Source organism: Chlorocebus sabaeus, chromosome 11 (genome assembly GCF_047675955.1).
Source record: "Chlorocebus sabaeus isolate Y175 chromosome 11, mChlSab1.0.hap1, whole genome shotgun sequence".
NCBI classification, from domain to species: domain Eukaryota; kingdom Metazoa; phylum Chordata; class Mammalia; order Primates; family Cercopithecidae; genus Chlorocebus; species Chlorocebus sabaeus.
Genome location: NC_132914.1, coordinates 42310750 through 42337937, shown reverse-complemented (window position 1 = coordinate 42337937; position 27188 = coordinate 42310750). Strand labels below are relative to the sequence as shown.

At 35.1% G+C, this 27188-nt stretch overlaps 1 protein-coding gene across 1 annotated transcript in view; it reads left to right on the top strand.

Moving 5' to 3' along the window:
* The window catches only part of NELL2 (neural EGFL like 2), a 351416-nt gene that overhangs the window by 52457 nt on the left and 271771 nt on the right, over positions 1–27188 (top strand). The window contains exon 4 of the mRNA XM_073020642.1: positions 8349–8499. Within this exon, the coding sequence (XP_072876743.1) occupies positions 8349–8499 (151 nt within the window). The remainder of the gene's footprint in view (positions 1–8348; positions 8500–27188) is intronic.

The window sequence follows — 27188 nt, the reverse complement described above, 5'->3', positions numbered from 1 at the left end:
CCAGCTATTTGGGAGGCTGAGGCAGGAGAATCTCTTGAACCAGGGAAACGGAGGTTGCAGTGAGATGAGATTGCACCACTGCACTCCAGCCTAGTGACAGAGCAAGACTCTGTCTCAAAAAAAAAAAAAAAAAAGGAAATGAATAAAGCAGTATGATTTATAATAGCTATAAAAATACTTAGGTGTAAATTAAATCAAGAAGGTAAAAGACGTCTACAATGAAAACTGTGAAACATTGATGAAAGAAATTGAAGAAGACACAAATAAATGGAAAGATATCCTGTGTTCATGGATTGGAAGAATTAATGTTATTAAAATATCCATACTACCCATATTTATGTACAGATTCAATGCAATTCCTATTAAAATTTCAATGGCATTTCCCCACAGAAATAGAAAAAACAATTCTAAAATTTATATCAAACTACAATAGGCCCCAAATAGCCAAAGCAATCTGGAGCAAAAATAATGAAGCTGGAGGCATCACACTACCTGACTTTAATATATTACACTGCAAAACTGTAGAAAACTGCATGGTACTGGCATAAAAACAGATATGTAGACCAATGAAACAGAATAGTTATAGTCCAGAAATAAATCCATACATTTCTAGTCGATTGATTTTCAACAAAAGTGCCAACAGCACACGGGGGGGAAAGGACAGTCTCTTCAATAAATGGTGTTGGGAAAACTGGATATCCACATGCATAAGAATGAAATTAGACCCTTATTTCACACCATATACAGACATCAACTCCAAATGGATTAAAGACTTAACTGTAAGACTACTAGAAGAAAACAGGGTAAAACTTCTTGACATTGGTCTAGGCAATACATTTTTGGTATATGACCCCAAAAGCACAGGTAACAAAGGCAAAGAGGCAAATGAGATTGCATCAAACTAAAAAGTTTCTGCACAAAAATGGAAACAATCAACAGAGTGGAGAAACAATGTACAGAATGGAAGAAACATTTGTAAACAGTACATCTGCCAAGGGGTCCATATCCAAAATATATAAGAAACTCATGCAACTCAATAGCAAGAAAACAAATAACCTGATTAAAAAATGGGCAAAGAACCTAAATAAAATTCCTCAAAAGAAGTCATACAAATAGTCAAAATGTATGTGAAAAAATGCTCAACATCACTAATCATCAGGGAAATGCAAATTTGAAAAATTGAGGTATCACCTCACACCTGTTAAAATGACTATTATCAAAAAGATCTATGATAACAATTACTGGCAAGGACAAGGAGAAAAGAGAACCCTTGTTCGCTGTTGGTTTGAATGTAAATTGGTATAGCCATTATGAAAAATAGTGTAAAGTTTCTCATCAAATAAAAAATAGAACTACTATGTGATCCAGGAATTTCACTTCTGGGTATGTATCTAAAGGAAATTAGTATCTTGAAGAATATTTGTACTCCCATGTTCGTAACAGCATTATTGACAGTACCTAAGCTATGGAAATAATTTAAAATGTCCACCAGTGGATGAATGAATAAAGAAATATTGGTATATACACACAATGGAATATCACTCAGCCTTACAAAAAGAAAGAAGTCATATCTTTTGCAGCAACGTGGATAAACTGGAGGACAAACTGCTCAGTGAAATAAGGCAGGCACAGAGAGATGAATACTGCATGATCTCATTGTACATGGAATCTAAAAACATTGAATTCATAGAAGCAGAGAGTAAAATGGTGATTTATGGGGGTTAGGAGATGGGGAAAATGGGAGATATTAGTGAAAGAGTATGAAGTTTCATTTATGCAGATGATAAGTTCTGGAAATCTACGTATAGTGTGTGGTGACTATAGTTATTAACACTGTATTGTATAGTTGAAATTCAAATGTTCTCACCATACATTTAAAAAATGCCAACTATGTGAGGTGATGGATCTGTTAGGAACCTTGATGGCAGTAATCATTTCACAATAGATATAGATGTCAAAACATCACATCGTACACATTAAATATATACAATTCTAATTTGTTAATCAAATCCCATTAAGAAGAGAAATTTGGCCACCAAATAAAGAAGAAAGGAATTCCAATTTGACCCTATTTTTCAGTAAACACCCATGTTTGCTACCATATGCATAATTTCATTAAGTACAGTCTATTTTAGAAATAAGTCAGATTCTCTCTCTCTCTCTCTCTGTCTCCTCCTCCCCCCGCCTTTCTTCGTTAACTATGTATGTATATAGTGAATACTTAGCACATTGTCTAAATCCCTAGAAATTTTTACTGTAGCCACATATGAACTCATCACTCCATTCTGATAGTCCCATGACTAAAAATGAATATTTTGATGTAATTGCTTCTGAGCTACTTCATTATTTATTAATAATTGCTTTAAATGGCTACAGGTTGTTTTCTTAATGGGATTTTTAGGCTCTATGCACAATAAAAATGGAAAACATTGAAATACATTTTAGGTTTAAACTCAAGCAGTTCTCCAGTTAAAAAGCTCCAATGCAGCATGGTCATGTTGATAAGTTTTTCTATAGAGCTTACTAGTAGCATTTCAAGGCCTGTTTCTCAGCCTCTTTTTCTCTAAGCAGCAAATCAAATGATCTTTGTCTCTGCTTCAGAAAGAATTTCACTTTACATTGATTTTTGTCCATAAAAGAATGATATTTCATAATTTTCTGGAAACAGAGAGTGGTAGGCAGGATGGTATGCTAAGAATAATTTGATGGTCAAAACTTGTATATCAATTTTCAAACTTGGAAACTAGTATTTTGTGGCTGAGTTTGGGATACTTAGAATGAAAGTAAGCTCAGAAAATCACAAGGGTGTTATGGCAGTTGTTGGTTTTCATGGATTCCACAGCCCCATTGCTTGTAAGAGTAATAATAATAACTATTATACTTCTCACAGTAAACCCATGGTCTTTACTACATGCTATGAACAGCTAATAATCTCCATGGTTGGAATTGGAACTTCATTCTTCTGGCTTCAAAGTTTGTTCCTGTAACCACTGCACTTTATTTTTCTATATTTGATTCCTAGCAGGATTCCTTGTTGAAAGATTGCTTAATGCATATCTAAATTAAAATTTTAGCCAGATGCGGTGGCTTATGCCTGTAATCCCAGAAATTTGGGAGGCTGAGGTGGACAGATCACTTGAGGCCAGAAGTTCAAGACCAGCCTGGCCAACATGGTGGACCGTTGTCTCTACTAAAAAAAATACCAAAATAAATAAATAAACAAATAAATAAAAATCAGCCGGGCGTGGTGGCGCACACTTGTAGTTCCAGCTACTTGGGAGATTGAAGCACAAGAATCAGTTGAACCTGGGAGGCGGAGGTTGCAGTGAGCCGAGATCACATCACTGCACTCCAGCCTGGGCAACAGAGTAAGACTCTGTCTCAAAAAAAAAAAAAAAAAAAAAAAAATTCTGAAAACTTTAATGATAATAGAAATAAAGTAAAATTAATTCCTGGATGGTGGTTTCCTTGACTTGATTTAATGATCAGTGCCAGAATTGGGTCTTATCTTATTAATCATGGGAACTTAGAGTCTCTCTGAACATTATGTAATCCTTGAGATGAAAATATAAGGCAGGAATGCCAATTTTACAAATTCGGAAATAGAAATGCAAATGAGTAAAATGACCTTTCTTAAAATCACTACTCAGCTAGTTACTTAAAGAACTAAAAACGTTATCTTATATAATTACTTTTTTCTGAATTATTTTCTGTGTTGGTGCACTTTTATTTGCATTTGTTTGTGACTGGCAATTAGGTATGGATAAAGGATGCCATGTTCAGGAACAGTACAATTTAGTGGAAAGAATACTGGCCCAAAAATTGTCATCCCCATTATACCTCTAACTGCTGGTGTTTTGGGGTGAACATGGAAATGTTCCATGGCTTTTTTTGCTCATTTTAAAAAAGGAAGTAGTAATTGTTGCTGCTGTCAAGTCTCCAGGGCTTTGTGAGAACAAAATGGAACATGAGTTCAAAAGGAAAAAATATATTATTATACAATTTTGCAGGATAAAAGTTGTATAGTATATGTGCAGCATTATAGAATGTGTGTGTGTGTGTGTGTGTTTGTATTTATTAAGCTTATATATGCTGCCCCTGCTGTGCTACTGACTTAGTGTTTCTGTGGTCCATCCTTTCATCCTCCTCTCATTCCTGTGACTCCTGTGATTTACTCAGGCACGCCTATGATTTTAGGTAACACAATCTGGTGACTTCTAAATCTATATTGCCAACTTTAACCTCTTTCATACCAAATTCTGGAGTGCTAGCATTCTACTGGACGTGTCCACATGTATGTTACATGGCATTTTAAAATCACTATTTCTAAAACTGAAATCCCATTTGGGTACCATCAGGCTTCTACTGCATTTGCTTTCATTACGTCTCTGCAGCTGGAAACATTGCAGTCAATTGGATTCCTTTTCCTCCTTTCTTTTACCTTTTGTATGTGATTTATTAGTGACCAAGTTCTTTAGATTCTACTTTCTACATATATCCTGAATCCTACCCCTCCTGTTTACTCTGATGCCACTTACAGAGTTTAGGCCCTCATCAAGTCCTTCCTGGACTTGGACATAATGAATTCTTGAAAACATGTTTTTAAGGGGAACAATACATTTAAGTATTTTAGGGTGAGCTAAGTGTTGGAAGCAGAAGGTGTTCTGTGGACAGAGAACCGAAAATTATGATACAATCATGACTTACACTTCCTCTATGTACTCTCTCTGTCACATTCAGGAAATCTTAAAAATCTTCATCTGTGTCCTGGGCTTCTGGGCTGGAGCACCAGGTGAGGAGACCATCCAGAGGCTATGGTAAATCAAGTTGGGTTTTCTCTCTCCCATGGGTGTTCTACACTGCCCCTTACTCCATTATAGGTGGGAGGCTCATGGAAGCCCAGTTTTAAACAATTGTACAACTTGTTGAACTTGGTTAGTCAGGATGGAAAAAAAAAGAATATTATTGTTCTTATCCCTATAGCATAAGCAGAATGGGGCTTCTGCTGACTTCGTTCATGCTGGAGGGTCCCTCCTTCTTGCAAGCCATCCCATCCCCATAGAGGTAGCAAAACAGGAAGACAATGGGCTGGGAGGAGAGGTTGAATAGGATAAGTGGTCTTGTCCTGAATTGTGACCCTGCATGAGTGAATGAACTTCAAGTCTAAGCTGGATGGAGGCCTCATAGCACCCCATCTACCACCCTGGTGTGGTGGAGGATGGTTCTGCTGTGCGGGTCTCCTTAAGCACTTCATTAAGCACCCCAATACAAATTATCCATCTACCTCAGAGTTCCCTTGGACCTTCCCTCATCAACATGCCTGACAAGCAGTGCAAACACTATTAGCTCAGTATCACCATTACTAGTCTAGTCAAAGCCAAAGAAAATCAATTTGATTTGGGAAAGGTAGTTTAGGGATGTCAAAATATGATATTTAAATATGTGAAATCTAACCTGTATAAGTTAATAATTACCAAATTGCCAGACTTCTCAAGTGGTCTCTTTCCAGTTTTTTTCTTTCTTGAAGCAACCCTTCCACATGGCCACTAGAGAAATTTTTTTTCAAAATGCGGATTGATCAATTTTTTTGATGTTTTCCCTTCACCTACAGTTTCCTTCACCATGTTTTCAACCATAGTGACGTACATTTTTACTAATATTCAAATGTGATTCATTCTTCCAGGTTCTTCATTCTTTTACCTTAAGGCCAATCTTTACTTGTCATTTCATCTGAAAGCACAACAAAGTTAAAAAGTAAGTGAACAAAATACAGCCTCTCAGCTCTGTTCACAAATCTAACTCCAAAAGCAATAGTGAATAATATAGACATTTAATAAAGTTCTTCTGTGCATACAAAACAACACAACAGCCTAAGAATCTTCTTTGAGCATCTTATCTCTAAAGTTCCATCTTGTAAGGCAGCTGCCACACATTTCCAAATTCCTTTTCTCTTACTGGAAGAGCTCTATCTCTTTGGGCCACATCCTTGAACCTCTCTGCGGGTCTGAGCATCATTTCTGTATTCACTGTAATCCTTTCTCCATTTTTCTCATTTGCATCCCCATCTATCATCCTGTTCAGCAAGACAAAGGATGCTGCTGAAGTTCTACCTGCCTGAAAAGAGGAGAAGCATAATAAATATTTATAATTTAATTTCAGTTTGCTTTTAGCTATTAAATTAAAATGAAGTAATGTCGTTTGTGAATGATTCACTTCTGTATAAATTAGAATGAATTAAAAGTTAACACTAGATGAAATCATTCTCAATTAGATTTTGCATGCTTCCTTGAGTAAACAAAAAATTTTGGAGCTAAGAGCAATGTTGTGGAATCTCCTCCACAGCCTGTCTTATCCGTAATAGAGCCTGGGGAGAAACTATTGCATTGATTATGGCAAACGTTTCAGATTACTGTTATGCTTTTGAGTTATGAAAGTTGATTGGGAATGTTGAAGTTTCTTTTTTGCAACAAGATAGTTTCTTTTTTCTAAAACTTTGAACAACTATCCCAAGTCTGACTTCATTACCTTGGATTAGGTACCTGTTCCTGAACCGATTACTATGTGCAGGGATAGGTGATGCCCTGATTGGTCAGGTCTGTGTCACATGACCAATTGTAGCAGAGAGGAAGTCAAGGGTTGAGAGTGGGGAGGTATCATTTCTCAGTGGTAAATAGGGAGGTTTTTTTGTTTGTTTGTTTGTTTTGTTTTGTTTTAAACCAGTAGAGTAAATTGATAATGGTGATGGAAACAGCAGGTGTCCCATTAAGTTGGCCTGTGAGGTCCTGCCTCATCCAGTTTCCCAGCCCCATCCAGCAATGTCTGCTGTTCATTCATTGCACCATGTGATGCCCTTTCATATCTCTGCTTTTTCACAAGCTTTTCCTATGTCTGGTATGCTTTTTCCTCTTTTCTCTACCTGGTAAACTCCTGATCAAATGGCATCTACTTTTTGAGCCTTCCCTTCAGATTCTGCTGGCTACTTTCCCCCCTGACCCATTAACACTTTGTACCTTCCTCTCTGAGAGCATTTCTTTCCTTGTATCATATTAGGTGTCCCTTCTATTATATGAGTGTCTCAAGGTCTGCGTGTTTTCCTTGGCTGTATATTCTCGGTAATGGACTTAGACCAGGTGATTACATTAGCATCACGTAAAATTGTGGGCCTAGAAAGGCGGAGAATTTTGGATTAATTTTATAATCTCTGTTTCATCAAGGTTGTGATTCCCAAGTTTCTGCTGCATTGCTTCCCTGGGAATGTTTGAAAGTGTGTGGGAGTACTTTGAGTTGTTGCAAAGTTTAGGGATTGGGTGCCACTGACATTTGTTGGGTAGGGACCCAAAGGTGCTAAATGTTTTACAGTGCATAGGACAATCCTGCACAAAGAAGGATTGTCCTCTCTAAATACCAGTTCTTCCTTTGAAAACTACTTATCTAGACTGAAGCATAGGAAAGAGGAGAGTAATCACAATACAAACTGCATGTCTACCTCTCGTCAATCTTCTTTGCATACACTATGAATAGGAGAGCCTATGCTCAGCTAGCAGATTGTTTGAATGATAGGTTTTTACTAAGTGCATTTTTATCCTTATCTGTTTCCCCATATAATCTGGGTCCGGAGGTTGAAATACAAGGCTAAAATATGCAGAAGTTCAGGATAAAAGTTTCTCCTCTCTTAAGTAAACTTTCCTTGGCTAAGCTTTCTCTAAGCCTGGGGAAGAAATGGGAATTAAGTTCTATGTATTCTTGTTTTCAATATCTATGGTGAGATAATTTGATCTTAATGCCTCTTCCACTGCACAGAAGGCTGAGAGTGACTAATTTCAATGATCTTTTAAAAATCCATTTATAGCAAACCTTCTGGCTGAAGAAACCAATGTGGAGGGTGGCACATAGATTTAAATCCAGTTTTCTGTCATGAGGTGTCATGATTAGAAGCTAACTAGTTCTAGTGTGGTCGTTTAGGTCCTATTCTAGGAAGCACATCTTTTTGTTCATTGTTGACACCGATGTTGCTGTGGTATCTAGAATATAGGAATTGTGTAAAGAGAAAACTTGGGAGTGTACATCCTCAAATAAGGTTTTTTGATTCTTTGCTTCAAAGGTGACATTTTTGAAAACAGATTCCTGAAACACAAGTTCAATAATTCATGTGTGATTTTATTGTCCTATGTTATTATATGTAGCATAAAGTCTTGTTGAAAAAGAATTTACCAAGAGTCTGAAACTCGGTATTTATCAGCTGCTACTGATAAACTTGATAAAGTTTTTTGAAAGATGTTACATGTAAAAGATACTTCATAAAATCAAATTCTAGTCTATTCTTAGTATATGTTTTGTTTCTTTTTTAGATACTCCCAGAAGCATAAAAGCATCCACTGCTACAGCTGAACGGTTTTTTCAGAAGCTGAGAAATAAACATGAATTTACTATTTTGGTGACCCTAAAACAGACCCACTTAAATTCAGGAGTTATTCTCTCAGTTCACCACTTGGATCACAGGTAAATGTGGCTGCTGTAGTTTCCTGTGTTTTCATTGTATGCGGTTAAATGAACATATTAAAGAGAAGTAAACAAAAGCTTTCTTCTCTGGTATATCTCCTTATGATTTGGAAGGCTGAGGTGGACAAATCACGAGGTCAGGAGTTCAAGACCAGCCTGACCAATATGGCGAAACCCTGTTCTCTACTAAAAAATACAAAAATTAGCTGGGCGTGGTAGCACACACCTGTAGTCCCAGCAACTTGGGTGGCTGAGGCAAGATAATTGATTGAACCCAGGAGGTGGAGGTTGCAGTGAGCCAAGATCATGCCATAGCACTCCAGCCTGGGTAACAGAGCGAGACTCCTTCTCAACAACAACAAAAAGATTGATTTAAGGTAGAATGGTTTTGTTACATTATACAAAAATCACAAGCACAGGTAATTGAAAGTAATTGCCTAAAAGCAGGAGTTGCTGCTTTTCAGGTTAGTGAGAAGTTGCTATTCCTAAAACAAATTTATTAATTACTGAATTCCTCAAGACGTATCTTTCTCAATTTTAAAGCCAAACATACTTCTTAATGTGTGAATAGTTATCCACAAAAATATTATATTCTATTTCTTTGCAAAATTGCCTGGGTTTAGAGTTTAATAGTCGTATAATTTTAATCACTGACAGATAACTTCCTCTTTTACCTCATAATTTGCAGCAGTTACAGCTGTATTCTTGGACATGCACTGTATAAAAATGCTGTCTACTATCTTCCAGCTTTTCTTGTATGTGAGACATGATTAGGAGCTCTGGATGTGGGGAAGGGAGGAAGAAGACGAAAGTCATTCATGATACGTGACATATACATAAATTGCTATGAAATAATACCAAATAGTTTAAGATGATTCCTTCTGGAAAGAATAACCACAGTTCTGGGAATAGAAGTCCACCACTTACTATCTGTGGACATTGGGGAAGTCACATAAGATCTGTATCTCAATTTCCTCATCTGTAAATTGAGGATAATAGTACCTGCTTCATAAGTTGTTGTGAAGATTAAAGAGTTTATACATACAAAGTTCTTTATGTAAAAACGTTAATGATCCTGTCCAAGCATGGGTATAAATCTCTTTATTTGGTTTCTCTTATCACAGATGAGGCAGTCTGGGACTTTGCACATCTTTACTAAATACTAAAGAGCAAACATAAGAAAATCTATGTGGAGAACAAAATATAGCAAGACTGACTTAGTGAGGAAAGTTCCTAGGGACATACTATCCAACTTGCTCTTGCGGCTTGAAGGCCCATTTAATTATATCTTTAGCTCCAAAGGATAATTTCCCAGGCCCTTCACTTGGGTTTCTTTCCTCCCAGGTTCTGGCCTGTTTTTGAGGGGGGCGTGCCATCCTAACACTCACCTGGTAACTGGCTTACTACTTTCAGGGAAGAGCAAGAAAGGGAGCAATCCCATCTTGAAGGGTTCACTGGGGCTATTCCCTTCCGTCTGTTTTTGGCTGTACGGACAGGCCTTGTCTTCCTGTGGTTGAGATCCAGTGAGCTCCTTGTTTATAGCCGTGTGTCTCTGCCTGTGTCCATTGAGCTTTCAGGCAACAAGAGTCACATGTAATAAAGGAAGATTGTTCATTTGCAGAACAACCTGTTGTATTTCTGATTACCTCTACATGCTAGGAAAATCTCCCCTTAATTTTGCACATTAGATTTTTCTTCCCTGTGACTTTCTCCCACTCCCCTATTTGTAGAGACATAGAACTCACCCCGCCTTCTTCCGGATGACATCCCTTACATAGATGGTGGCCACTGCTACCTGCTTTCTTACTGCTCCTGTCTCTGGGCTAACTGGTGCTGGGGCCTCCATCTGCTCCTCCTGAGGCTTGTTGGGCAGCATCTCAATGGGTCTGTTTCCCTCAACTATGAGTCCTGTTTGTATTGGTTCCCAGGGTCGAACACCTTAACTGTACACACTCTGACCAGCACAGACTTCTTGCAATCTGCAAACTTTTTCCACCTAATATTTCTTAAAATAGTTTGATTTTTTTAAAGCACCTTAAACATTTTAAAGATATGGGCAACTGAAATACCTGACCTTCATCAGGTGGTTTGCTGTCAGGCAAATCCTTTCTTACTCTTTCTGTGAGGTAGATTTATTAAAGTTATAGGCAGGGCTTTAAATGGATTTATTTCAATTGAAAATAGTATTTATTTTTTCAGATTATTATAGAAATATGTTTTCACTGTAGAAAACATTTGGAAAACTGACAGTTAGAAAGAAATAGGAAAATTGATACAATCATATTACCAAAAGATGAATGTTGAAGTTCTGTCATATTTCAGTCAAGTCCTTTTTTCTGTGTGCATTGATATGCCATATTTTGTTTAATCAACCCTTACTTTTGGGTATTCAACTCATTCACTTTGTAAATTTTAATAAATAATAATATGATGAATATTTCTTATACATAAGTATTTGTGCTCAGCTGTTAGGTTTTCTAGTTATACCTTTAAAATTAATATTATTTCTGAAATTTATTGTTTTACTTATTCATTCTATGGTTGTATCATCTGTCAATGTCATGGCATGTATCTATGAAATTATAAATTATGTAGATATTATCTAGATATATTATTATTTAACAAATATCATATTTGAGATATAGTATATCTTTCCATGATGTGGAAAATAACTTAGATTTGTAAGGCACTTTCACTTTTAAGTAAACTAACAGTTATTAAATGCTTACAATGTGCCAGGCACTGTGCTCCATGCATTGCACGGGATTAGTTCATTTATCAGCAGTATTCAGCAGTGGTTAAGAGTGTAGACCTGGAGATGGACAGCATACATTCCAATCATAGCTCTACCACTCATTGGTTTTGGGACCTTGTAAAAATTACTTAATTGTTCTGTACCTCAAGTGTCCCCCTCTGTAAATCCATATAGAGTGCTTGAAAATACTAGTTATAAAAATTCACAAACCTCCCATAATCATACAAGATCAGCACTCTTATTTTCATTTCAAAGATAAGAAAAACAAGCCTTAGCGATAAGTTCTTAAAGGTTCGATGGGAATTAATGGGAGTAGTCTTTTCCCTCAGTGTGATTTTAGAGTCCACCTGATGAACCTCTGTGCTATCCCGTCTCTCCGTGTCTTTGGGAGATCATTAAACTAGGTTCTTTATTGCCTTTCTTTCCAGCATCATTTAGCTAGTTACTGACAGAGCCAGAACCCAAACCCACTTCCTATTATTGAGTCTTTTTAACTAAGGCACTGTGATATTGCCTTCTATCATCTCAACAGACCTTCTGTTATGGCTTGTACTGGAATTTTTCCTGCTCTTATTTCTGAAGCTATCTTTCTTTAGTCATCCTGCTTTTCCTCACTCATCTATTTAGTTTCATCATTGCCTGAACATTTATTTCATTATTTTCTGCTTTCTTTCACAAAAATTTTAAGGAGGCTTATAAAAATGTCTACAGGACAAGATAAAATGAAACATATACAAATCAGAGCAAACAAAAAGATAAAACCCTAGTTAAGTATTCAGGATAATTCAACCATTCTTGGCACTGAAACCAGACACATATTTCTCATATGGCCTTTTGTGGTCAAGGTAGTGAGTGTCCTTAGGGAACAAGTTCAGGGGACTCTATGTTAGCTGGTCTCTTCAGAAAAAGCAGATCTACAATGGTGTTGATAATCTAGGTATGAAGGTCTTTGAAGCAACACTGTCCCCTTTGGAGACACTTTCTTGGTAATATGCAAGACAGTCAGTCATATACAACCAAGTTTTCCTGCTGAATATGCAGGAGCCTTTTATATGGAGGCCTGGTAAGCAGACTGTGTCCTTCAGGCCACATTGCATGTAAATTGCTTTTCTCAATGTAACTCTGTCACTCACAACTGACAGTGATTAGATGCAGGTCTGGTTCTTCAATGGGTGCATTCTAGTTCACCATAGTAAGAACTCTTCTGCATGCCCTGCTGAAGGATGCTCATTTTTCTAGTTTTTTTGGGGGGCAAGATGGGGTGGCAGTGGCATTGTGATGCTTCCTCTGAGCACATGTTCTTGCCTGCCTGGGAGAAAGCACAAGAGCAAGAGCTTAAGTAAGAGCAAGAGCTTGAGGTATCCCTCTATGAATTTAGACTCTGTGAGTTAGACCACAAAGTCTCTGCTAGAGAATAAACATGAAATGAACATTAGTATTATTATTAGAGGTGATGTGAGACTGGCTGTCTCTTCCTTATGTCAGTTCCTGACTCCAGTCTTATCTCCATTTGGGCTATTTGCAGTGAATGCCTATCTTATTGGGAAGCCTGCTCTGAAGCCTAATTAAAGAGGGAGAAGGTAGGAAGTGATGGAGACTGTGGGAATGGTAGCTCCAGCACTGGTGGTGATGGAGTAAAGCGATAGGAGTATAAATACTAGCCAGACACAGTGACCAGTCTGCTCAGCATCTATGTGTCACCCTTTTTCTTTTTCTCTGCTTGTTCAAATCCTGCTCGTACTTCAGAACTCCGCTCATATCTCCAGGAAGCTTTCACTTATCTTCCCAGTTTACATTAATTTCTTCCTGTATCAGTTTCCAATGTATTTTAAAAACTTGTACCAGTTTTTTGGTATTCTAACATATAACGTCTTTCTTTTCTTTCTTTTTCTTTTTTTTTTTTTTTTACTTTTCATTCTGGGATGCATGTGCAGAACGTGTAGGTTTTTTACATAGGTATACATGTGCCATGGTGGTTTGCTGCACCTGTCAACCCATCATTTAGGTTTTAAGCCCTGCAAGCATTAGGTATTTGTCCTAATGCTCTCCCTCCCCTTCCCCCTGACCCCTTGCGAGGTCCATTGTGTGATGTTCCCCTCCCGGTGTTCATGTGTTCTCGTTGTTCAACTTTCACTTATGAGTGAGAACATGAGGTGTTTGATTTTTTTTTTTTTCTGTGTTAGTTTGCTGAGAATGGTGGCTTCCAGCTTCATCCATGTTCCTACAAAGGACATGAACTCATTCTTTTTTATGGCTGCATGTCTTTCATTGTTATTTAAATATTTTGTGTGTATACATGTGTGTTAATTGCATGAGACATTAAAATATCATTTACTGCTTTTGATTACAGTTGTAACAAATACATAATCTAACTTTTAAAAATCTAAATTGTAGCCTTTTTTTTTTTTAATTGGTAATACATCCCAAGGTTCAAAATGTAAAAGGCACTTCATTCCTGTTCTCTGCCATCCAGTTTCTATCCTTGAGGGCAGCCACTATTATCATTAAGGCATTTCGAAAACCAAAAATATATGTATATATAAAGAAGAAAATGAAGCTCATCCAGTCAGTGGTTTGCTGGAGCTGGCTTGCTTACTGGCTTTAGGGACTGAAATTTTGTGAACCGGTTGACATTAGTAGCTTGAAATAGGCCATGGTATGAGTAATTATTCCATGGAAATCAGCAGATGCTACAAAACAGGGCTTTTAAAAATATACTTTTTCAATGAACCTTTATTTTTGTATACTTTTTAAATACTCTCTTTCTGATACAAATGGGCAGATGAACCAATAGCTTAGAATTGTGTCTCTAGAGAACAGAGAGCCAATTATTAAACATTTACCACTGCCTGTAATTCTGACATTAGCGATAACCCTATTAATGCTGTGGGATGCAGCTTTTGCATCCTTTTCTCAGGTGAATTTGTGTGTTTGTGCAAAATATTTACATAGTTGACAACAATTTTTGATTAGATGTTAAGGTTTTCTGCTGTCAAGGATTGCGCATTAAACTTGCAAACTCCATTACATCTGTCACGCTGCCATACACAGTTAGATGCTAAATAAATATTTGGTAGATGAAGAAATGAGTAAAAGGTGAAGAGAAAGGTTATTATGAGTACATCAGGAATCATAAATGGTATCACAAAGTTTTCATCAAGCTAGGGTGGTAGGATTTGGGGAATGTTCAAATTGCTATATTGATGCAGGGTGCCTAATCCATCCTGAAATGTCATTAACTCCAGCACAAGAAATTCACTAACTGGCAGCCACTGCCTTGAAACAGCTATAAGTTAGGTTCTTAGGCAATAACGACAACTGTAATAAGCTATATGGCAACATCTCAGCCACGGTGTTAGTGCTGGATATCTAATCACACAATTTTGTTGGTTTGAACATATGGACTAATGGGCATGCTGTGGGTTCTAGGGTATCTGAAGTGAACTAAAAGCAAGATGAAAGTAGGAAAGGCAGATGATCACACTGTTGCAGAATTAAGAAGAGGGCTTCAGTCAAATCTTGGCACTGAAACATAGCTTCAAACCAAGTGGCATAATTATGAAACTCCCGGGAAGCCCATCAGCAGTGTCCTGGTGTGCCATGAGCAAAGCCTCATTTGGCCTCCCAACCCGAGATGCTGGTTTCAAATGGTGTTCCTTAAGTAGAGGCTGATATTAAAAATTAAGCCACAAACTTCATGTGAGCACAGGGTAAAAAGATTTTTGGCTCTTCAGTCATTTCAGTATGTTCACCATCAGCAGCATAACCTAAAAAAAACCAGACAATAATACATGACACTTGTTGGAAATAATTGAGACGTTCAGGCTGATCAAAGGAGTTCTCTCTTTATTATAGTTTTCTGACTATTGTGTTTTGAAAGGTAGAGAACAGAGAAATATTTTTAAAATACTGAATCACTTATCCATTTATACAAGAAACATGGAAGAGAAATATGAAAAATATAAAAGATTGTTGAAAAGCAAAAGTATACTTATCAGTAAAAATAAAAGAAATTAATTGAAAATCCCGAAGAAACTGTTTCCTTCTTATAAAACTGCAGTTTCTTCAGGATAAATAAAATCCTTTTGTTATGATTAGTGTAATTTGGTGTGGTTGCCTAGATTCTGTTCTGTGGCTTATAATATTTCTTCTTTATTTAAAACAATCTTGGACTTTAGATATATAAATTGGTTCCAAGGTGTTTATTAGGAATTTTGCTGATATCCAAGCATTATTTATGCTTCTGACTTTGAATGCTTTGCGGATAGCATACATGGAGATCAGTTGTGGCAATAGCTTTGCAAATAAATACAAAACTGTCCCGTAGTTTATCATCATCTTCTGTATTAATAAACTTCAGGTGAAATAAATGTGATTTTTCTACCCTCTTAATATTAATTATACCCTCTGGGTGAGTAAAAATGTATTTATGTATGAGGCTGAAATTGTGTCTTCATGTTTGTGAGTGCTTGTCATGTATTAAGCCATTTCTCTTTCTTGACATTAGTAAGTAAAAATTAAACTTGCTGGCAATATTTGCTTGGTTTAATGGTTCTGAACTAAAAAATGACTTTGTTTATTATGGATGAAATTAATAGACTGACATAAAAGCTACTAAACTTGTTACTTGCTGCTTGCACTTTATTTAATAAATAACTTTAAAGATAATAGGATTTATAAATTAAAATTTCAAACTCCAATTTCTACATCATTAAAAAACTTTACTTAGGTTTTATTTTCTTGAAGTGTTTCTATATCATTGTTTATCTCTCACAAAATTGCATCTCTGTTGTGTACTTTAATACCTCCCTTATTATTAGGAAAGTTGCAATATATATTCTAATGTGGCCAAGCATACATATATCACTACCAAGTAGGCATGGTCAAGTGCTCATCAAAGAAAGTAAATTAAAGCAAGCAAATGGAATTTCTCATCATAATTCTTATATAGGTGATGTGATGGACAGAAATACACATTTTAACACACAAAGGTTATCCCATAGAGCACAAATCCCCTGTTTTGCGCTAAAGAAGCGAGGCATTTTTTTTTTCCCTTCTCGTAAGCAGTCCACTCTTTCTGCAGGGTCAAAGAATGAATCAGTTGACTGCTGCTGCCGCAGCCCATAGACTAACCAGCCCATATTCACTTTCATTACACATTTTGGGTATTTTCCTCCTAGATGGGGATGCAGAGGACCAAGGATATTTCCAGGCAACCATCCTATTCTGACTCTATCTGGTTATCAGACCCTAAATATCTTAGGCCATTGCAAGACCCGTCTGTGTCATCCATCTTGTAGCTCCTTCACATCTACTCTCTTCACTCCCTACGGACAGAGTACTGGAATTTTGGTTGTTGTGTAAGCAACTGTCATTAAGGAGCAGGCATAGTGTGTTTTGGAAACCAACCTCGTGCTCTTGCTTGCAGTTTTTCATACTTCCCATTTCTGTGTTGCCATATAATTTCTTTATAAATGGCAGGAAAGGTGAATTGTTCATTAGAAATAATTGGCCCATGTAACTTTTAATGATCAGTCTGCTACTTTTTTAAGGTTATTTTTTTCTTTTCAGCATTAAAAACTATTTCTAATGATTAAAAACTTTTCTAACTTTTTCTTCACTTGGGAATAAAACTTTGAGATTATAATTTTAGTTCTTTCTTGTTTTGGCTTTGCTAAGAAGTTGTGACTTTATTATTTTCCCTTTTGCCATTTTTGAAAATGTTGACATCTAAATTTTAGGAGTCTATAGCTCTTCCTGATTTTCTTTAAGACAGAAGCTTATCATATCTCGATGATTTACTATTATCATGTTTCATAGAGATGTTGTTAATGAACGGAGATATTTTTGAGTCATTGGTCCAGAATTCTTTGTGCGAGTGTGTGTGTGTCTGTGTGTGTGTAAAGAGCAAATCCATCAAATGTATAAATTGCTATTAAATATAATGTTTTAGACAGGAATATTTTGTTATTTTTTCTTGTAAATGATTCCTTATAATTAAATGCAGTGCTGTTAGAGGTTCTGACTTTGCTGAGCACTTAATTTTTTTCTTTTAAGAGGATTTTTGCATTTCAAACGTTGCTTCTTTATATGTGTTTATTATTTGGTTATTATTTCCCTTAATTTCTTCCTTGTATATTTTTTTCTTTGTTTGAAATGGTTTTTCCTATCCTGAGATCAGGTAGCCTTGCTTTGTAAAAGTATATTTTTTTATCGTTTCCCTGTCTTACTCTTGAACCCATCTATAATTTATTTTAGTGTACTTAAGACGATTGAGGCTCTAAAGATTTTTTCAAACAGATAATTAATTATTCCAACACCATTTATGTAACTCTCCCCCTCCCTCATTTGAAATATAATCTTATATTTTACATTAAAATCATTTCTGTGCTGTCTCTTCCGTTTCATTAGTCTGTTTATTTTTGTACCAGTAATAAACTTACATACATGATTTTTCATATTGTGGTTTTTTACTGTATGCATTTAAAAAATGCAAATGCAAAAAATTACTACTCAAATGTAGTATGCTGTTGTATTCATGGGTGATATTCAAAATGTATAGTAATCAGTATGCCATGGGCACTAAACAACCAAAGCAGGAAAGTGACAAGGTAGAATGAACCTTGACTATAATCAACCAGTATGGCTGTTTCTATATGCACTGTGTGTATGTACTTCTAAATTTTATGATATTGGATAGATATGTAGAGATTCAAGTATAGATTTTAATATGTATACGATTACACCAAATATAGGTGAATATTTATGAGATATGTATGTGTATGTGTCATTTTCTACATATTGTGTATATGAAATACATATTTCATAATACATTTTAATATGTTGCATTCTCATCAGCAGAGTGCCTACTTACCTACTTTCTTCAACAATGATTTAAAAATTTGCCCATTTAGGAGGTGAGAAGTAACACTTTGTTGGTGAGGTTGAATACTTTTTCATATGCTTATTGGCCATGCATATATCTTCTTTTATAAATTGCCTATGTATATAGATTGTCAATTTTTCATGTTTTCTTATAAATGAGCTCCATTTAATAAGGATATTTATTCATTATCATCTATATTTTTAATTTGCCTCTAAGTTTTTATGTTTTTTTAATGTACTAAATTTTCTTAAATGATGTGCAGTCTAGTCAATAATTTCTGTCTCTAAAGGGTGGGATTATGTTAATGACATAGTGAAGAAATAATGTGTTTTCCATATATAAAACAAGAGAAGGCTAATTCAAAAATTCAAGAAAAAGAAATCTTGTATGAGAAATTCATGGTCCATTATATATAATGAAATAAAATTTACTACAATTTTGGACAATTATTACATTTAAGAAAAAAAAATCTATCCTTGATGCTATTGAACATTCTCCTTTGGGTGTTGGAGAGTTTGTGTTACTCTAGTGAGAGAATGCTTGTCTCAGCACAATATTTGGTATTGCAATTAATACTACCTGTAGGCATAAATGCAAATACTGTTAATTAGTTCCCTATTGATCTTTTAATTGTGGGTCTGGAAAGGGTATAATATTACATCTGTGTTTAAATTTCCATCTTAATCTGCCTTACTATATTAAACAGATATTCTATTTTAATGCCCGTTAGTCCTGCCTAAGAAAAAATTGACATTTTGGACTTAGATATAGGTATCTAAGATATCTACTTAGATGTAGATATTCAGTGCAATATCCAACAGAATGAAGCTGGTGGCCCCAGTGCAATTTTTTCAAAAACTCACTGTTTTCTCACAGATTTGTAATGCCACCTCAAATCTCCATCAATGCTGAAGTCGGTTTCTGGGCCTTGTTTTCTGTTCTACTAACCTATTTGTTGATTTCTGCAGAGATACCACAATACTCTGATTAATATAGTTTTATAAGATTTGATATTTAATAGCTCAAGTCTCTTTGTTCTTCCTGTTAAGAAATTTTTGCTGCATTTGAAACTTCATTCTTGGGAATAACTTAGAATCAGTTTAAGTTTTATGAAAAAAATTTCATTGGTATGTATTGAAATTGCATCACATTTATGGGTTAATGTATTAACATTTTTATATTACTCAGTCTTCTAATCCATTAATATGGTTTTTCTCTGCATTTTTTAATGTCTTCTATTATCTTCTTTGAAATTACTACATAAAGTGTATATACTTATTTTGTTATATTAATTCCTAAGAACCTTATATATTGTACTGCTATTGTGATGGGTTATTTACTTTTCTATTATATTTTCTAATTGTAAAAGACATTTAAGTTGATGTGTTACTAGAAAAATGGATTTTGTTTTGTATCAAAAGTAGCAGCTTCCATAGGATTTAAATTGCTTTCTCTTTTCCCTAGTGACAGAGTTGGATTCTTTGGATGCAACTCAGAGTATCATAACACAATTTTCGATGCGCCATGAAAGTTCATTTAATTCTCTTTTCTTAATCTACCATACATTCATATGCACTGGCATTTTAAAATTAATGCACAGTGAATGTTGAAGGATTGTTGTAATAAATTTTAATTCTTTGGCGTTACAATACATCTCCTTTTAGTCTTTTCATGTCTATGTGAAACTTCACAAATACTCTTTAAGCCCTTGATCAGTTGCTTAAAATAGTTTTACAAAGGGCTCACTTAAAAATTATAATTTTTTTTTACAGTTTACTACTCAGGAAATAGAATTTAACTTTTAACTTATTTCATAATTTCCTTTAGTTACGATTAAGTGTCTACCTTTTTAAAAAGTCCATGTGAAATCTTATTTTGGTGTCTTAATTGACAGTGGAGTTTATGTTATCTCCGTTACCTAAAAAATCTTATTTCTCTTGCTGTTGTGTACACTCTACTTCCACTGATTCTGGAGAGGAGTCTTATATTTCTGTGGTTGAAAGGATGTATTGATATGTTTTGTAACAACTTGAATAAAGTCATTCATGTTTTGCCTCTTTTTTTAGTACTTTTATTCACTGAGCATTTTGAAGGAAAGTGATTGACATGCTGTCTTCTTTCCTTTGTACTTTAACCTTTGGTTATTTAAAACTTTAGGTATTGTAAAAATTACACTTGATTGTGGGATGACACATTCTTGAGGATACTGAATGCATCACAGAATACATGAATTATTGAATATTTCAGCTTAAACCCATTTAATTCAGCCAGTAAAAATAGTCTGAACAGCACCAAAAGTGAAGTAAGATATGTTTTGAGTGAATTACAAGAAAAAAGTTTGCTTTGCAAATGACTTAAACATTAAACTATATACTTGCACACTCAAACTTTTAACTATACACTTAAACTATGCACATTTTCAAGCATTGAGCATTATATTTAAAATAATTTTTTGCTAATATAACATCTGAAAACTGGCTGTAATTTTTAAAATTTACTAATTTTTGAGTATTAGTGAATTTGAATATTTTGGAAATATATTTGTTAGTAAGTTATTTGTGTCTGAATTGATGAACAGTTTCTATTGATAGCTTTATATACAGGACTGTACATATTGAACTCTTGCTCTTTTTCTTGCTTATTTGTAAGAACACTTTATATAATAAGGATATCAACTTATCCTCCATTACATATATGCAGCATATATGCATCAGTTTTCCTAATTTAATATTTGCTTTTAATTTTAAAAAATTGAAATAGCTGCAAACCTACAAAAAAGTTAAAAGCATATTACAAAAAACTTCACTATAACAGATTCCCGAACTCCCTAAATATTTTTATAGCTTATTTGCTTCATCACCCTCCATCTCTTATTCCTCTGAGCCATTTACTGACAAGACACTTCATCACCTTTAAATACTCTAGTGTATATTTTATCAAACATTGACACACTTAGCCAACATATAACCTTCCAATTAAGAATCAGCATTGACATTACTGTATTATCTAATCTACAGACCCCATTCAAACATCACCAACTATCTAAACTCTTTCTTCTTGGCCCAGGATTCTAGCCAAGAACACATGTTGCATTTGGTTGTCATTTACCAGTATCTTCTTCCATCTGGAGCAGTTCCAGTCTTTTCCTGTCTCTGATATCCTTTATGGTCTTAGAAGTATAGGCCTTTCATTCTGTAGGCCTTCAACCTGGGTCTGTCCAACGTTTACTTATGACTCAGGACATGCATCTTGTGAGGAAACCCATAGATATGAGGATGATTCTTCTTAGTATACCATATCTGGAGGCACACTATGTCAACCTGCCCTACCACTGGTGATGTTAACCTTGCTCACCAGGTCAAGTTGGTGAACTGAAAAGTTCTTCATTATTTTTTCCTTTGGATTTTGATTAGTGTTTTATCGGGGAGAAATTCTAATTTTATTCCAATATCCTGATCCTCATCAGACCTTCTCCCACCTGCCTTTACATCCCTCGACCACGCCCACCTGTATTAGATATTATTGCTTCTTAGTGACATGGATAAAATGATAAAATTGGAAATTGACACTCGTTTTTACTCTTACTCTTACTCATATTCTGGTAGTATCAACAACTTGAGAATATGTATTTATGTAAAAGTGTATTCCTAAAAATTGGTAACAGAAACTTTTTTCACATATTATTTCAAATGCATATCAGCATTCACCATGTAAGGTCTATTTACGTTAAATACTTTATTTTTTTCTTATTGAAATGTAATTAGGTATGCTGAATGAAATTCAGAGAAAATAACATCTTATTTCCATAAAGATGATTTGCTTAGTTTTTCTACCTTTCTCTTGATAGCTTTATATACAGTATTGCACATATTGAACTGATGTATCACACACCTTTATGAAAACACAGAGTGTGTATATGATATATTGGAGGTGTATTTTGCTAAAAGGCATTTACATTTATCCTGACATGACTCTTCCGTTTATGGCTTTTCAAATTTTTTATTTCAGTTAGTTATTGGTAAGCAATAAGTGAAATGGAGCCTCGTTTTTTTTGAATGTTTATAGTTGGTTAAAGTGTATGTTTTATTCATTTAAAAATAAACCTCATTGTTTTCCACTAGCCAGTAACCGAAATAAATACACAACAGAATCTTTTGAACCTCTGACTTATCAGAATTCAAGATCTATTGCAGGAGTTTTGCTCAATCACATTAAGAAAAATTGTGCTTATTTTTAAACTCTCCATTTGTAAGTGGATTCAATAATGTAGAGTAATATGAACTGATAAATACGAAAACAGTGCAAACATGCCTTGTGATGTAAAACAAAGATTGGCAGAAGTACAGGAACTGTAGATATGAAAAGGGAAGGCTTTATACTATCCTGGGGAATGTTGATTCAAGAAAATGACAAAGTGATGAAATGAGAAGTTCCTTGAGTAGCTGGACTTTGTCTCTTTTTTTTTTTTTTCTGTATCCTCTGTGCCTGGTGCAGTACATCTCATATAGATGGCTAATAAATATTTGTCAACTAAATGACTGAGTGAGAAGTACAGAGCATCTGCTTATATCAGGTCTTGTGGTAGCTGGCTGACTTCTTAGGTGCATGGAAATGTTTTCCCTTCATTTGCTAGGGTTAACACTTTAAGTGCCTACCCTGTGTCAGGCCGTTCCCTAAATTCCTTACATGGATTAATCTCATTAAATGCTCATTGCAAAAATCTTGGAGGTAGGTACCATTATTATTCCTACCTTATAGACAAGGAAATGGGACCCTGGGAGATGTAGTCTTATGTCCGATGTTACAATAAGTGGCAGAATCAACATTTGAACCAGGCTACTTGGCGTCACAGCCCATTGTCCTAACTATTATCTTGACAACTTCTCAACTGCTTATTTTTGAGCAGCACCGTGAGCTTTCTATTTCCTTCAAAGCTCAAAAACTCTAATGACCGGATTAGCACTATTGTTTTATAGTGCTCTGAAGATAATAGTAATAATGATAATAATGTATTTTTCTCTGTTGGGCTTTTTAATTTATACTAAAAGTTTTTAGCCAGAAATCTTTCACACAATTTACTTCTTTATTTCAGCAGCATCACCATGACCTACTGAAAAGTTGAGGCAATGTAAATAAATCATGGCCTACATTATTGGGTAACTATTTTGTCTTTTAATTTTTCAAACTGCCTCTCCATAAAAAGTTAATGGCAAAACTTGACAGTAAGATTTCTAGCATTTTGGCATTTCTATAATAGCTACAATTTAGGGTGAGGTTGGTTCTGTTTCCTCTAGTTAGGGATGTTCTGTACCCATTTCAGTTGGGAACTCCAGAGGTAATATGCTCACAACAATCAAAATGTCACCTCAGTGGGTAGCCTATGAATCCTGTTGCCTTCTTCCTTGGCTCTTATTTATACTGAACAACAGGGGAGACATGATGATCCATGAAGCATGTCAGAAAGCAGATGATGCAATGTTGACAGCTTACTCTCTGCCACATGACTTTCTCTCTTTCACATACCGTCTGCCTAGAACTTCTAGCCGTCTTCCATGCATCAATGCTTTTCCTTTATTGCTGCCCATACTTTCAGAATGTGTTACCTATAAAGCTGCTGAAAATTCCTACACAGCCCAGGCGTTATTGGTCTAAATAATTTCTATTGATTTTTAGCATCTTAGGACAGCAAACTGTTAGCTTAAGAGAAAGGTTGGAAGCCAGATGAAATACTGCATAGAATCTTAGGGCATTGAGGGGCTTTGAGAGTCACTTACTCACTCCAGACGGACATATCCCTGAAAGTATCATGGATCATTTTTAGGTAAAGATGAAGATGAAAAGCTACCATTTGGGGAATATTATTTTCTTCCTAAAAATTCTTTGTTATTTGAAAGTGTGCAATTGCAGTCATCCCTTCATAGGCTTATAAAACCACTTAGGTATCTGGAAATTGAAGAGAAGATTAGCGTATTCTCTTGGGAACACTCTCTTTCTCTTCTTTCATCTCCATTCATAGTAGTATTTAGTTTAGGTATAGATTGGATTTTAAGATATCGCGAAGTTCTTCCCTTTAACTTCAGGCAGAGCTGACTTAAACCTCTCTAACAGGTAAAACTACATCCAGAAAAGATGAATTTTATTTTTTTCACAAAATTAAGAGATTGACTTGAGTAACCAAATTCAGAACTAAAATGTGACATATTTACCATATTTTAAAGTAAAATTAAGTACAGTAGTGTCTTATATGCCAAATGACTAAGTAACTAATGATTCCTCAATGAGCATGTTATTCCTTTGTGGAATTAATGTGTCTGTATATTTCTATATCTTTTCATATCAGAGCAAATGTATTCTGAGGATTTGGTGATTAAATGCAATTAAATTCAATTTCTATATTTTTGAACTCTACTTGACCACTAATCCCTATGACAGATGGTTTCACAGATCCAGTTTACTCCACTTCCTCTCTGTAGAAAGTAGAATAACGTTTAAACATAATGTAGAAAGAAATTCATATTTTATTTGATCCTTTACAAATAACTCTTGGGTAAGAGTTTCATCTTTTAATTAAAGTAAGGTGACACCCCAGTTAATAAATGCCTTGGAATAAAATATGTTTCATAACTTAGCTATATTAAATACATTATCCCCCCTACACACCTGAAAACCCTTCAGAATAGGACCACTAGTATTTATATTTAAATGATCAAACTCTTATTTTTTCCCTCTAATATACTGATCTGTATTCAGTGGAAAAATTATAACCATTTTGGACGTTAGAATAATGTATTATAAAGTGGTAGTAAGATGGGAGAGTTTTGGAAAGAAGGAAAGAGGGCTGTTGACCCTTTCTCAACTTACCATACTTCAATGAACACCAACTTGGAGAATTAGTGAAAGGTTATACTTCTTTATTTTTCTCAAATATCATTAACATCCCTTGAGTTGCAGCAGGTACTAGAGGCAGAACTGGTTTGCAGCTGCCATCAAGATTGGGGTATAATGAATCTGATCTCCAAACTGATGCCTTGAGTTTTCAGGAAATGTGATCTTACTGTATTGCACAAAGGTCATACGCATAGTTGATAAATAAGAAGTGGAAATCGGGCCAGGCACGGTGGGTCACGCCTGTAATCCCAGCACTTTGGGAGGCCGAGGCTCGCTAATCACAAGGTCAGGAGATTGAGACCATTCTGGCTAACATGGCAAAACCCAGTCTCTACTAAAAATACAAAAAATTAGCTGGGCGTGGTGGCACACGCCTGTAGTCCTAGCTACTTGGGAGGCTGAGTCAGGAGAATCACTTGAACCCAGGAGGTGGAGGTTGCAGTGAGCTGAGATCCTGCCACTGCACTCCAGCCGGAGTGACAGAGCAAGACTCCGTCTCCAAAAAAAAAAAAAAAAAAAAAGTGGAAATCATTTGCAAAGTTCTTTTTTACCCTATATGAATAGCCAACTGATCCCTCACAGTTTTTTAACAGCTGGTTTTTTTCTCTATGCATTACAATGCCTTTGCTATAATCAGGTTACCCTATTTGTGTGAACCTGTTTCTAAACTATCTATATAGCTCCATTAGTCTACTTTTTTATTCATGTGCCAATATTACACAATTTAATTACGATACCTTTTTAATAATTTTAGATGTGGTAGCATAAGTTCTCCAAAGTTTGCTTTTTTCAAGATTATGTTAGATATATGTACTTGTATTTTTTACATTTCCTTATAATTTCAGAATCAACTTAAATTTTGTTTCAGATTTCATTAAATCCCAAATACATAAATTTGAAGGATGACTTACATATTTACATTAGAGAACATTAATTTCTTTCAGTATTGTTTCATAGGCATTTTGTAGAGTTGTTACATATTTTCTGTTAAATTAATTCCTGGATATTTGACATTTTGATGTTATTTTAATTGGCATCATTTGAAATTTTATTTTCTATTTGTTAGCAATACAGTTGGATTTTGCACACTGATGTTTTATCCAGTGAGCCTGTTAAATTCATTTGTTAATTCTATAGTTTATTTGTAGAATATTTTGCTTTTTCTATGCACATAGTCATGTTATCCACCAGTAAAAATAGTGATATTTATTTCAAATTCTTATACCTTATACTAATACATATGAAAATTTGATTGAATGATTTTGTTCCATCATTCCACTTAGGAATGATGGAATAAAAATTTGTCAAAGAATTGGATCTTTTCATCTTTTCATCCTAAAGTCATTAGACCTTAACTTTATTTTTTTAATGTTGAGTTTTTCAGACCTTCAAGGAACAGATACTTATGCTATATACTTTGTTCCTGAGTGTGGAAAAGAAAAGAAATGCTTCTTAGTTCACTTCTCAGAGTGATCTTAATCCTGATTCCAAAATCTGAGTATGGAACAACTACATGTGCACACATGCACACACATACACAAGTATACGGCAGTGTAAAGTATGAATAGAGACACTAACATTCTTACTAAAATTCTTCAGATGAACTCCAGAAGTGCATTTAATGTATAAAACAACAAGACTAAAGTAGGGTTTTTAAATAGTTATATGAATATAAATTTTCTAAGCCAAATATTTGCTATTATTAAAATTGTCTACTAATAAACCTACGAGAATTGACTAAAAGGTTATTACATGAGGGTTTCATGAGATGGTTGGACATAGGAATATATGTGTGTGTGTGTGTTTGTGTGTGTGTATACACATGGAAAAGCAGTGATTACCAATTGCTGATGAAATGTGTGGATGAGTCATCTGTTATACTTTTGGTCTGCAATGACTTTAGTGATTAATTTGGCTCATGACTTTCTCCATTTGCATATTACCTTTGAAACTGGTAATCTATTGCCTTCTCTGTTCCTTTTAGCTGTCTCCAGTTCCCATCCTATCATTTATTATTGAACCTACTCCAATGAGGCTTTGCTCTCTCTATTTCATTAACTTTTTTTAAAAATCAGGGTAACCACTGATGTCCATGTTGCTAAATCCATTTTGCAATTCTGAATCGTCATTCTGTTGGACTTTGAGCATCATTTCGTTAGG